Source organism: Poecilia formosa, unplaced genomic scaffold (genome assembly GCF_000485575.1).
Source record: "Poecilia formosa unplaced genomic scaffold, Poecilia_formosa-5.1.2 Scaffold27, whole genome shotgun sequence".
In the NCBI taxonomy this organism is placed as follows: Eukaryota; Metazoa; Chordata; class Actinopteri; order Cyprinodontiformes; family Poeciliidae; genus Poecilia; species Poecilia formosa.
The window spans coordinates 1,418,978-1,432,883 of record NW_006799966.1 but is presented as its reverse complement, the minus strand read 5'-3'; the positions used below and the strand labels follow the sequence as shown (position 1 = coordinate 1,432,883).

Below are 13,906 nucleotides of genomic sequence, written 5' to 3'. Positions count from 1 at the left end.
CAAGAATAACAAAAAAAGCAAAAGAAGAAAGCTTCAAGAGTTTCCACAGCAAAATATAAGGGTCAATGTATTTATTTTGTTTGTTTGTTTGCCAATTTTAACATTTCAAGAAAGGTTTCAGTAGGAAAATGTTTTGTTTGTCCCATTTAACTATGTCATAAGTCCACATCCTTTTTCATGCTCCCAGAACAAAGCAAAGAAACACAGGAAATCTGTTAAACACGAGTCCAAGGTTTTATATTGCTTTGGGAAGAAGGAGAGCATTTCTTTTGTTTGACGTTTTAAAAATAAATTCCAATTAACATAATAGTTCCAATAACTGTTTTATGATACTGACATTGATGTGAAAATGCCAGCAATGTCACAAATGAACTGAAACTGTTCCTTTCAAAAACATGATTTGTTTTGTGGCTCCGTTATGACTGGCAGATCTTTCTCACCGTCGGCACAAAGTTAAAAGTTAGGCCAACAAGTGTGTTAATCCAGGGTTAAAATGCCGCCAAGAGAGATATCCATTAACTCAAACATTTAACTCGGATTCGCACACATTTGGTTTTTGACATCTGCACAGAGAACTGTGAACAAGGTGCAAATGGGACATTAAAAAGATTACCCTTGAAACTGCTGTATTGAATCTGCTGACTATTTTACTTTGTGTTTGTGTGGGCTAGCCTGAAGCCCATGAGCGTGTGTGGTCCCCTAACACATCTCCCCAGTGCTCAAAATCTTGCAGTTACAGCTGATCTTTGAACGAAGTTTTAACCAGAGCTGTACAAACACAATGAATCATTATAAGCACTTGTTCTGCACAGGTTTTAGCCAACTACAACTGTGAAGAGTCTGCAGAATTCAGTCTAAAAAGTGGAAAATATACACTCACATTCAATAAATGAGAAAATGCGTTTGGATGGAGGCAATTTGACAGATTCAAAGTACCTTTTGAAAGCAACCCTAAAGCAGGTAATAAACAAATTTCATCAACGTCCCATTTTGGTTTTCAAACTGTCTTTCGTATTGGTCTGATGTAATATTTTAGTCTTATATGTTGTGTTTTATTAGGTGTAAAACAAAGGAAAAATTGGCATAATTAAGAAAAAAAGACTTGAAAACATCCGTCCATATTTTATCAATCATGTGTATTACTGAGAGAATTTAACTACTAAAGTAAACAAAATGTTACATAATCTAAATAATATTTGTATATGACATTTTGTGCATCTATTGTTTTCCAAAGTGGACAGGTTAATTTAAAATGCACTTTTGTTAAACATAAAGAGCTATTGTTCATAACCACTGAACTGGGGAAGCACTCTCATATATGAATTATGAAGTTTTATCTTTACTGGCAACCACTTATAGCTGGTCACTCTCTATTGCTGTGGACAGATATTCTTGAAGAAAAAAGTGCATTTTATCTGGAATGTGTCCTGTCGAGGAAAACGCTGACATTGAGGGTGGACTTTCCTGTGTGAGAAATACTTTTTGCCTAAGGGTCGGGGAACAACTATCGTGTATTTAAGGGAAAGAATAAACAAAAACAGAAGAGAAATTCTTTGGTATTATTTGGCAGTTTGCAAAATTAATAATACCTGACCTAAAGCTGGAAACCTTTATTCATATTTAAGTTATTCATTTTATAGAGTATAGAAACGACTACATCTTGTTTCAAATGTAATAGTAACATAGTGTAGGCTTTTACCTTGAGAAAGGATAAGTCACGGTGCTCTTCTACGTAAGTGATCTCCAAGTTTTCCAGGACGATAGTACAGTTGCTGTAGGTCTTCACCATGTTCAGGTAGTGGTCCTCTTTATTGTCCATAAGATTGACGCGATTGGTGAAGCCCTGGCAAACTGGGAAGAAGTAAAAAATAAGAAAGTAATTTCATTCTGTGAACACCACAAAAGCACTGTGGTTCTCATAATTACACACATCTTCTTATCATGAAGCAATTTGGCTCAGTATCATTATTGGTAAAATTCTGTCTGCACAGACACAACTGTGGTGAATTTGACTCGAAACTGCTAATCGGGGGTTAATCTACAAAAGACCTCAAATCTCAGTAACGCAGCAGGTTCTCGCTCTGGCTTTGTGTACTCTGGCACAAATCTGAATATTTCCTGAGAATAGTTGGGGGAAAAAACAGAACAAGTGTTTCCAGGCATTTCGATCAACTTTCACTTTCACAAGTATCACTAACAGTATTGCAGTATTACAACCATGGGCAGATAATGTAGGCTTGTTTGCTGATAAACATTATTAACAAGAAGGCAATAATATTGATAAGAAAAGAAAGCACAAAAAACTTGTTCTGAATAAAGCTTTCAAACAACGTCATTTTCTGAAACTTGTCATCTTATCAGTCATGGACAGGTCCTGACTGTCTGTGATGTCGGAGTTATCTATCCTAAATACTGGCATGCAAAACCTACACAGCCATAAGCATAAAAAATATTCTTCCTCCTGCTTAAGTTGTGTCTAAGCAGCTCATTTTTTGATTCATGTTCTAAGGAGGATGAAAAGAGAAACGAGTTAAAAAAGAAAAACAGATGACTGTGTCTTGTTTATTAAAAATGCAGGGGCCACTGTAGTGTCCCAGACACATTCCTCAACATGTCTGCTCTTGAGAGTTAAGAAAGTCAAAGCATGCAATCTGGATACTGGGACACACCTCACTTCACATACAAACATGGAGCTCAAGCAATTGTACTCAGACCAAGCCACAAATAAAGAGGTACACTCTCTTCCAGTTAAATTATTTCATAGTACATTGTATCGCCATATTCTTTCTTTTCCCACACAAAGAAACAACAGTTCTCACCAGATCAGTAAGAATTAGGCTGAAACATCTGCCTACTGCCCTCCCTTTACCTAATCCTCATTAGTTCATCCCCCAGGGATCTCGGTGGCATGAAGTTCAGACCCTAGCAACAAAAGCAGATGAGCCAAGGCAAGCTGACTGCTTTAATTAGGGTAGTCATGTGAGATGTAATTATCCCCATAATTATTAGTCAAACTGGAAACACTAATAAGCGCAAGGTTTTTCTGATTATTCAGCTGTGAATATCTGAGCACCCAAAATGCAAATTTACAAATACAACTCATCACGATTACTTGCAAATGTATTCACATTGCCACATAAAAAAAAAAATGACCGTTTTAACAAACCTATAGACTTCCTTAAACAATGGTTTTCTTCTATTGTGACTGAAAATCTTTAGGTTTTAATTGTTGACTTAAAGAAGCCAGCAGATTATGTGTGCCTCAAGTTTCAGCGAGTTTATTCCAGAAGTGAGGAGCATAAAACATTTTTTAAAAAATAAAATAAAAAAAATAAATGCTGCCTCATGTTGTTTAGTTCTGGCCTTGGGACAATGAGTAAGCAGGTCTCTGATGACCTGACAGGTCTAGTTATTTCAAGAGCTACAGATGCCTTTGTTTCAGCTACAATGAGTTTTAACGGCCAGCTGAAACAGGTGACTTAAGGTGCAGCAAGCTTCCTTTTACTGAAGCTCACACTTTGAGCCCAAATCGAGGAAGGAAGAAAAAAAAAACTGTTTATTGCTTAAGCTTGCAGGCGTATATCCACAGTAAACATGCTGCTTTCCCAGTTCATTTCATAACCGAGTTGCAGGTGGTGAATAACCTGAAGTTCCACAACCATCAACGCACCTCCTCATTCGACTGCAGCACATTAGAAAGAAGTAGGATTTATATATATATATATATATATATATATATATATATATATATATATATATATATATATATATATATATATAGTGAAATTTCTTCTTGAACAACACAACCTGTACCTTTCTCTACAAGGGAAATGACTCTGATTTTTATGGGATGAAGCTCACATCCCATAAAAGCTTGCACAATATGCAAATTACCCTTATAAAAGCCAAGATGAATGAATAAAACAATGTTTACTCTCTTAGACCTATTTTTTTCACATAACCTGACTCATCTGTAATAAACTTCAGTGAGCTAAAAGGTGTACGATCCAGGGAAGGGAGGCTTTCTCAGTGACGCAACAGATACTGTGACAGCGACTAATTACAGATTGCTTCACTCACTTCCAGCTGTACTGTCGTCACTAAATGTCCAGAAGGTAAAAACCGAAGCAAGGAGTGGCAGGTCTGGTGTATCTCTGCTTCAGTGCTTCATACATGAGTGTGTGCAAGGGTGTGTTTGCGTGTGTGCGTGCGCGTGTGTGTGTGCAGCACCGTGTGCAGCACAAAACGCTCCCTGGACTGAGCTGCACTGATCAGCACTCAGTCAGAGCTCAACAATAGACTCAATAAACCCTGTCATTAGTCATCTAAGCTTGCTGCAATGTGTGGCTGCACATCACGCTTTTGATGTTTACTTGGGGACTAATGCTGTGGAAGTCAAGGGTGTGGGTAGATATTTGTTTCTTGAGGCTATAAAGTCTGAACAGTATTAGAAGCAGATACTGCATGTGATTATCACTTGGAATAATTAGTTACTTTTTAAGTCTGTCTGATCCTACACGTGCTTTTAGCCGAGCATGTAATCAAGTTCAAGGTATGAGCAAGGCCTCAGTCTCAGAATGACATAATTAAAAACTTGGAAAGATCAAGTCATGAAAACAGTCAGACGTGCAGTTCAGATCAAAATGAAGAATTCATGTGAAGAAAGGCATTTTCTGACTCACGGTTTCGAAGTAAACCGTGATTAAAGAAAGGTGTTTTGTTTTCCCACTCTACCCTACTGTCTAATGGTTGTGAAATACTTGCAACAAGCTAGAGGAATCTGGATCTATAAACAGTTTACAATGCGAGTGGGCAGATCTGGGGTAAATTAAAGTTGCACATTATCCAGGAAAATCACAATAGAGTAGGAGAATGTGTCGTAAAACGGTTGAAAATAATTTAAGTTGGAACTATTTTGTCACTTTGCAGTTTGGTGTTTTTGGGGGTATATTGCCGTTCCTTTCTGATGCATGGGATAGATAAGAGAGACAAGAGTAATTTAAAATGCTACCTCAAGTCCTGATCATAATTTGTAAGAGGTTTTACATAGACACATCTGCAAGAATGATAAAAATGATTAAATAAAGTATTCTATACTAGCTCACAAAAAGGGCAAGATCTCTTTTTATAAGAATTTAAAGCCCACATGTTTTAAAGTCAGAAATGTGGTGGGAATCCAACAAATTCAAATGAGCTATAGCATTTCTAACAAGAAGAAAGAGCCAATATCCAGAACTTAGGATTGGCTTGTCCTGGGCAACTGGGAATCTATTCCAGAGACAGGAGAAATCGTCCTGCCACTTTCACTTCCTCTGATTCACCAAGTCCAATTCAATTAGGTTATGTCCAGAACCAGGTGATTGCATTACATGAAAGCTCACACAGGGATAAAGAGAGGTAACTATGCTAGCTGACAGGACTCGTTTATTTTTGTCCCCAAGTCAACAGCATTACACCAAAGAATCTTACATAAGCCACTCTGCAGCGTTCTTCTGCTGATAAGAGGTCGATGCCAAGATGAATTCCAGTGTTAATGTTAAATTATGGGCAACTCCCTTCTCTATCTTGGAAGCGTAGGCTGAAGGGGAGATGAGCAGAGAAAAAACAAACAAAAAATAAAACTGAGGCAATCTGCTTTTATTTATTTAAAGTTGGGGCTCCTGTGGGTTGTCTCCTGTTTCCAAAACTCCAGACTTTATGGAGATGTAAATCTTCCAAAGCCGATTTCCTTGATTCTCTGCCCATTCAGCTCAAACTTCCTGCTCAAATGTTTTTATATATTAAAGAGGACATGAGAGATTTTATGTCACATCAAGATAAAACCAGTTGAAGAACTTTAAGTTTTGAAGTTTAAATGTCCTGCTCTCTGACCAGGGGAAATGCAGACTTCCTTTGTGTGGGAGATGAAATATCCCCTTTGCAAAGTCCTGTGGCCTTTGCAAAGAAAGACAGATCCCTTCCTAAAGGCTTGAGGATACCTCCTCTCCGCCCCCATTCTCTGAGAGCAACAACACTAGCCATTCTGGCATCACGGGAAGCTGGTCTTTGCACAGGGGTCAGTTGAGAAAGTCACCCTACAACACTGGAGGAGAGGTAGCTGATTGTTTTCTCTGTGGGAGAAAGGCAAAAGCATGATCTAAATCATGCTCAAAGAATGACTCGTGAAGCAAAACTTACGGAAAGGAAACGAGAGAAAAAAAAAGAACCCTCAAATGGTATTTTAAAAAATAGTCTGCTGTGGTATGTGGTTCGGTTGAGACTTGTAGATGTGGGAAACAGACTGTGGCTGTGGGGCCAAACAGTGGAGAATGGGATGTACGGCATCACACTTGACGCATGAACGTGGATGACCTTTCCTTTAAGGCCGGCAGTGATGCAAGCAAAGCATCATTACATCACGTGTCTTCTAAACATTTAAAACCTCTGAGATGACACTTGGAGGCTCTGCCTCGGCTCGTGTCCAGTGAAGTTTAGTCTGTGGAAAGCTCAGCAAAGTGACCAAATAAAGACCAAAAAGGCTTGTGTTTACTTTCCGCTCGCGATGAGTGCCCTTTACAGTCAGTGAGACACTCCAGATACCTGGAGCTGCAGCCCTCATGGTGTTTACTCTCAGCCCCAGAGTGAGGAAACCATGGATTTAGGTTCAGCACAAACACAGGAAAAAACAAAATGTATGCTCACTCAAACTCCATATTCCCTACTGCAGTTTTTAAACACCTGGTGAGATACTCTTTTTAATAGTTATAGAGCTGGTTAGTAGTCAGTAACTAGAGTGGCTGTCAAGTGAATTCATACCCCTTAGATTTTTACCTATAAACAGAAATAGGAATTAGGTCTGGACTTTGACTGGACCATTAAGTTGCACAGACAAGCACTGAGTTAAATATTCCATTGTAGATCTGGTTGTTTGTTTCTGCAATGCCCTTCTTTTTTTTTTTTTAATTCTGAACAACGAGATCTTCCAAGCTTGAGATAATGTTTCAATCCTGATCCAAACTTCTCCGCAAGTTTAATGGTCTCGTGTTTTTTTCTTGGTCTTCATGAGGCTGTTTATTCACAACTACTGACACATTGAAGTTTTTAGTTGCAACAAGACAAGTTCGTCGTTGCACAGGGGTCAGTTGAGAAAGTTACCCTGCAACACTTGAGCAGAGGTACCATAGTTGATTGTTTTCTCTGTGAGGGGAAGGCAAAAGGATGACCTAAATGAAGCTCAGAAAATGATTTGTAACATAAAACTCATGGAAAGGAAGTGAGAGAATAAAACAAACCCAACACAGGAAACTGTGTGTATGAATAACAGAGCTATTTGAACACACACACAAGAAAAAGTGAACATTGGACAACTTCACTGACAGCATCCAGGGTCACCACAGATATGAGAGAAACCCAAAGTGCTGAATATTATTATTTTTTGGCTCCTATTTCCTTAGAAAGTCAGTGAAGCAAAAATAGTGACCTTTAATTGTCTAAGTAGTTTCTATGACATCCATGCAAATTGAATTTATAAGGTATTTACACAACAGATCAGAGTTTCTTCCCAAGGAAAAAAGTGCACTGGACCTACTTTTCAAAGTTTAACTTGCTCTCACAATAATCCACAAGTGACACGTTGTTAAAACACAACCTGATCCCACTTTTTACGACTGGAGTAAGGAATACACTGACCAACAGCAAAAGGCTTTCTACACCAAGTCTCACAACAAGGTTTTTATGTGGGGTCAGTTGTAAGAAGTGTCACAGATCAAAGATCAACCACTGGGGTTGACCATAATGTGGACTTTACATGTTCAACAACACCATTCAGAGAAAGAGTTAAGGAAAGAATGACTAAAACCCAGAGAGACTTTGGAAAATGATATATTCAGCAGGATTTAGTTTAGATTTTAAGACATGGGTCCAGAGTGTCTTTCTACATGAATTGCCTGTGCCAAATTTGTATTATTCTTGAGTTGTGCTTTGGGAGGGAGAGGGATCATTTCAGTGTGACGTGAAATGATCCCTGGCTTAAATAATCGAGTTTTAATCAAACAATTCTCCATCATTCTTTGCTGGAAAGTTCATTATTGTTGTATAAAAATCACCATACAATCTGCCTGCTGGTTCTCTTAACTTACATTGGAAGTACAATAAAGCAGCCACCATCTCTGCAGCATGTTCCAACATTCAACCACTTCCTCTTCAATGTCCAGGCATTCTTCTATTTGAAGTCCATCCTAGCCAAGACGCCACGCCCCTTCACCAAACACTTGTATTTTTTTTTTTCTTTTACTCCTTCCTCTATTAAAACTTTACTCTTCTTACTCCCACAGGAAGACTGAAGGGAAGGCTAGAAATGTAGTGGGCGTACGTGCTGTGCAACGCCAAGTCTATACACCCCCTCCTTAAAACTCTCATTCCAGCAACCACCAGTGAGCCATGCCTGGAAAAGAAGAACAGAATGGAAAGAAACAGAAAAAAAAAATCCCACCAACCACAAAAGTGTAACGACCCACACATTTCACACATTATTCTAGAAGGAGAATGCAGCTGTAATTTGGGAATTCCCTGTTGGTTTAAGCATTCCCAGCGTGAACCGATGGGGTGAAGTTGGAGCACTCGAACAAGGAGGAAAGATAACTCTCACTTCAACTATGAGATAGACACTCTCTGAGGCAGCCTTTCTACTCAAGAGCTTCTTATTTTTAGCCCGATAAGTGACTGGTCCCTTTCTGTGTAGATCTAACCAATGTTTCAGATTGTCGCTTGCCAACCAAACTGTTAATTTATACCTTAGTCATGTTTAAAGAAACCCAGAGTGATCCCATAAAAGGAATATAGCACAAAAGCCCTGGGGTTTGGGGTATTAAACCTCACTGCTGGTCAGACGTTACTCACCACTTAAAGAAAAAACTTTGCACATCATTGGGCCGGCAAATCCACTGCTGAGTAAATTCTTCCTCCTTGATCCTGGCAGAGGCCAAGAGTCAGAAACTGATAGAGTTCAAGGGGAAGGATTATGTGGAGAGGGGAACATTACATAATTTCTAGTGTCTTAGAACTGTTTTGTGTTAGATGTGCTGTTGTTCTCATCTAAAACATGAGCAATTTATTAAGAACAGGAAAAGCTTGGAAACAGAATGATGACAAATACAATGAAAATGTCTGAAATGCTACAGAGTACCGCTGCCAAGCTTGCCTGCCCCTGTGGAGTTCTAGTAAAATTCATAAGAACCTGTAAAACAGAAAGAAAAAAACACACACACACACACACACACACACACACACACACATTCGGCTGCGGTGTGAATAGAACAGAATGACATAAGGTTGTACAGGCTTTGCAGCTAGCACCTCACCCCAAAGCTCAAATTGCATCCATTGTTAATGTGCGAGTTGATATGCTGTTGACCAAAAGGAGAAAACAAAAGGGCACATCACGCATGTTTAGCACATCCTCACAATGATGTCTAATGCTTGTTTAAGATAATTATGACTGAGGAGGGTTGTTGTTTCAAGGCCACCCTCTTAACTAGAAACACACTGAGGCATTTAGCTCAGGCAAAGGCTGGGCTGCTTTCCGTCAGTCATCAAAGGCAAGAGACTTGGCAGACAAAACCCCTTTTCTCACTATCAGCTACACTGCTGAACACAAGGACCCTGGCTTGGATGAAGTGTCTATGAAATACACAGTGAATCCTTGACAGTCAAAGTACAAGCAAGGATTCATAACCTCTGCAACACTAAAATTCGGTTAAAGGTTAAACTGCACCAATCTGTCTTTGTTGAGGAAAAAACTTTCAGCCTTTTGCCATTTTTAATGTGAACAGATTGGATCTCTCATCAGATATGTTACAATACTGTCAAAATTAAAATGATTAGATTATCAGTGTGACTGGCACATCAAGTACTATTTCCATATTCAGTTTTTCAGGCAAAGCACATCAAAATTATTTAAAAATAGAAGAAAAGACATGTCTCAAATGGAAAGCCTGCTTCCAAAGATGTTTTTATATAACTGTGAGACTGCCCTTACTTCTGTATCAACAGGAAGGAGATGTCAGGGTAAACAGACCCCATCCAACATTTTCAGGTTATCTCTACCTATAAAGTATGATGGTGTGATAAAACCAGCCGTATATTATATCATTAGCTCACTCCACCAGAAAAAAGAAAAAAAAAAAAACGTGGACTGCTCCCTTCAGGTCATGGATCAGTGAAAATGCTCACACATTGATTAGCACCTCAGTAAGCTACTTGGCATCAAGAGCCTTGCCAAATGGCACTGTAATGTGTTTGTTGAAGTTGGATTTAAATCCTCAACCTGATGAATCCTGGCATTGTCTGCAGGAATGCGTCTGTCTGTTGTTGCGATGAAGGAGCAAGCCAAAAGGCAAAGCTCTTGATTTACAGGCTTATCTATAAACAAGATCTTGCATTCAAGCAGTCTCATTGCTCAGCCTTGGAGATACGGTGAGAAGCTCAGCCATCCATAGGGAGATCGAAGTAGAGCTGTTTTCCCACTTGTTGTCAATCAGGCATGTGATTAGAAAGCCTTTTGGGCGTTTCCCTTTGGATATTTCATTGGAAACGGCTCCCTGAGCTGACCCAGATCCCACTGGGGGCACTGCATCTTGTGGCCTCGTAATCCCTTGTGATGCGTTTTGGAAATGAACAATAGGATAAAAAGAACCTTATCTCCATTAATTGTAGTTCTAAATTACATTTGAATCAGATAACGGATCAAAACAAAAGAGCTACTAGCGACTTCCTGCTTACATGTACATAATTTATTGCTACCAGAGAGCCTCCTTCCTTTAACAGCAGATCATTGGTTGTGAAAGCAGGTTTAAAATGTTCTCAAGGTGCGTACAAATTTACAGAAGGCTGGTAAGAAATATCCCATGAAAGACAACTGTGTGGGGAGATATGTGGCTTCCCTTATAATTAATCTTTATAGTACAATAAGGACATAAAACCTTCATTGATATGCTGGTCACTTCAGTCATTTAATTTATTTGTTCTCCTCTGAGTACACAATTGACCAGAGTTATAAAACAGTTCAGTATCACCTCTCCACTAAAAATGTATTTTTCTGAGTACAATGTAGGAGGAATGAAAAGTCATTGACGTCCAAAGGATGTACAGACCTTCAGTCATTCTACATAACTAATAATCTTCTTAAACATCACCCTAGAGGAGGCCACCTTCATCATTCTAAAATTGCTTCCTTTTTTTTTTTTAATCACAGGATTAGGTTGACCGTTAAGAACAACTGGGGCCTTTACTTCTGAGTAAATTACTTTCTGGTGACCTCTCACCCCGAAAAGGGGAATTAGGCAGAACAAAAAAAAACAAAACCCTACAACTTTTTCCTCATTTAATTTGTCTCCCACTCATACCTGAACTTCAAAAACCCAGCCTCAACGGTTAAATAAATCCAATTCACTCAGCTGTTGAAGTCTCCATTGACCTGAAAATCCAATATGGTTTTCAGAGTTTTTAATCTTTTGCAAATCTTCTTGGCACCTGATCATTGCAATAATGTTCAGATATAAATAAATCCAGTGGATACATATTAAAAAACTAAAACGCCAGGTTGCTAGTTAATCAGCTCAGGGGGAGGTTGTTGATGTAGTGGATATATTGCGGGTCCAAAGGGCTAATCCTTACTTCCTGGCTCAACTCCAACAATACACTCTAGAGCATTTCAACCCTTCCAGTTTTCCCACTAGTCACACAGCCATTAAGCTTCAAGTGATTTGTTATGAAATTAAAGTACAGTTGCAGACAATGGCCATCTAATGATGCTTTAAGTGGCACAGAGCTGTAATATGATGAAGTACTTGGTTACACACTTAAAATGTGTGGTCTCAACTAACAACTCAGGCTGTTGCAATAACAGGTTTATTGGTTATGACCCTGCAAATGAGAAAATGAGAGTACAGTTCTCTTTAGTGTTATTATTTTGATCATGATTAACGTTTTATTTGTTTATTTTATGTGTGCCTGACTTCACTTATGAAAAAACCCAAAACAAAACACTGTAATAAAGATGTTCTGCTCAAAGTCCCACTAGGAAATTAATTCAGAGCTCAGTGGAGTTGTTGAAATCCACAGAGCAATTTCAAAAACGTTCAGCCATGGGGATCTGAAGCTTTTTATATTCAAACTAGGGGAGTTAAACTAAATACAGCAACAAAATGAGTGTTGGTAGGTTAAAACTTCATCATAGTAAAGTGGCCACAAAACTGCGACCATTGCAAATTCAGTTTACACATTAAGATTTACTAGTCAGACTGGATAACGTTTTTTGATGGCAATTTGGCACGTCTACAAAGGGAACCCAAATTGACTTTAATAGATTCGGGGATATGTTCCTAGAACTTTAAACTTTGAAAATTTTGAAAATGAATTTTGAAAATGGCAGAAACTGTGGTATAAATGTCGAGAACACAATTTAATAATCCTACAACTCCAAAAGTTATATTACATGTGACAAATAGCTGGCCATGAACAAAATAAATAGGGGAATACCAAAATCTCCACACTAAGTGAGTGTGACATTAAATATCTGAGAAATATTTCCAGGAACAGGTGAAAATTATATGGCTGCTTTAATCCAGCAACCATATAAACCCAAGCTTTTGTGCTCATTAGTCAAACTAATTACTTTGTCACAAGCAGGTAGAAATAGTAGTTGTCATTGCCTTTTGCGGTGTTATTTTGATTTTCTCAACCATTCTCGGTCTTGTTTCTTTGGTGATATATCAACTTAAATACACTCTTAATGCCATCTGAATGTCTTTTTGCCTTCTAACCATTGTAACTTTCAGCTAACAGGATTTTCTTTCTTTCTCCTCTCTGTTGACACAGTCATGTCTACAAGGCAAGTTAAGGTCAAGGAAGACAGATAAGCCAGTGTCAAAGGAGACAACAAAGACCTAAATAAAAAGCCTTTTGTCCAAAGATTTGGGCTTCTGCAGTCATGTGTGAAACTGTTTTTTTTTTTTGTTTTTTTTTCCTTTTCTTTCTCTTTGACGCATTGTCTGTCTTGGTAGCATGTCATTATCCAATCTGGAAGTGAGTTTGAAAGCCTGTATTTATGCTGATTAATTTTCAGTCTTAGAATTTTGTGTAAGAGACACTTCTATTGGAGAAGCCCAACACAATAGGAAGTGTAAGCTGAGAACTTGTTTTGGACTCTGACTCTGACCGTTTAAAGATGGAACAGGGTGTCTGATCTAAAATCCAGTGAAGTACTACAGGCTTCCGATTAACATCTGGGTTTTTGTGCAGTATTTGAAAGTTGTCATATTTGTAAAAGCTCATTACAAAATGCAGTCTTATTTTGTCTGGTTTTTGTTATCCATCCCCTGAAGCAAGACCTTTCTCTTTTTTTTTTGTATTTGGCTCATTAACTCTCTGAACAACCTCAGTTTCCGTGATTACTGAAAAAGAGAGGATCTTGATTGACATTTGACCACACCTTTGTAGTGAAGCATGTAATGCCTTAATAACAGTTGAGGAGAAAACATTATCTTAATGGGCATCTGGGTGTTAAATGTGATGTGTAGACAAGTCTGATCAGGATTCATTTAGAAAGGTACACAAAGTTGAGTTTGTTTTTTGTTTTTTTTTAATCAAACATATCTCTGCACTCGGGTTTACAAAATCCTGCACTGTCTGAAGAAATTTCAAGTTGAGTCAAGCCATTTTACCTCAGTGGAAATAACAGTTAAATCTCCATGTCTGTCTTTGATCTTAGGCATAAGAGAAGTAGTGTGGAAACTTCTTTACAACAGACTATAATTTTGTCACCCTCATGAGTCAAAACCTCCTAAAACTGCATAACGGGGCTTCTTTATCTGAAGTAGGAAAGTCCTCCAAACTAATGAGGAGAGTATGCAAATCCCGTTTTTTTTAT

General features: G+C 38.4%; 1 protein-coding gene across 1 annotated transcript in view; it reads right to left on the bottom strand.

Annotated features, from left to right (window-relative positions):
- The window catches only part of egfra (epidermal growth factor receptor a (erythroblastic leukemia viral (v-erb-b) oncogene homolog, avian)), a 53,775-nt gene that overhangs the window by 22,645 nt on the left and 17,224 nt on the right, over nt 1-13,906 (bottom strand). The window contains exon 2 of the mRNA XM_007548603.2: nt 1,700-1,851. Within this exon, the coding sequence (XP_007548665.1) occupies nt 1,700-1,851 (152 nt within the window). The remainder of the gene's footprint in view (nt 1-1,699; nt 1,852-13,906) is intronic.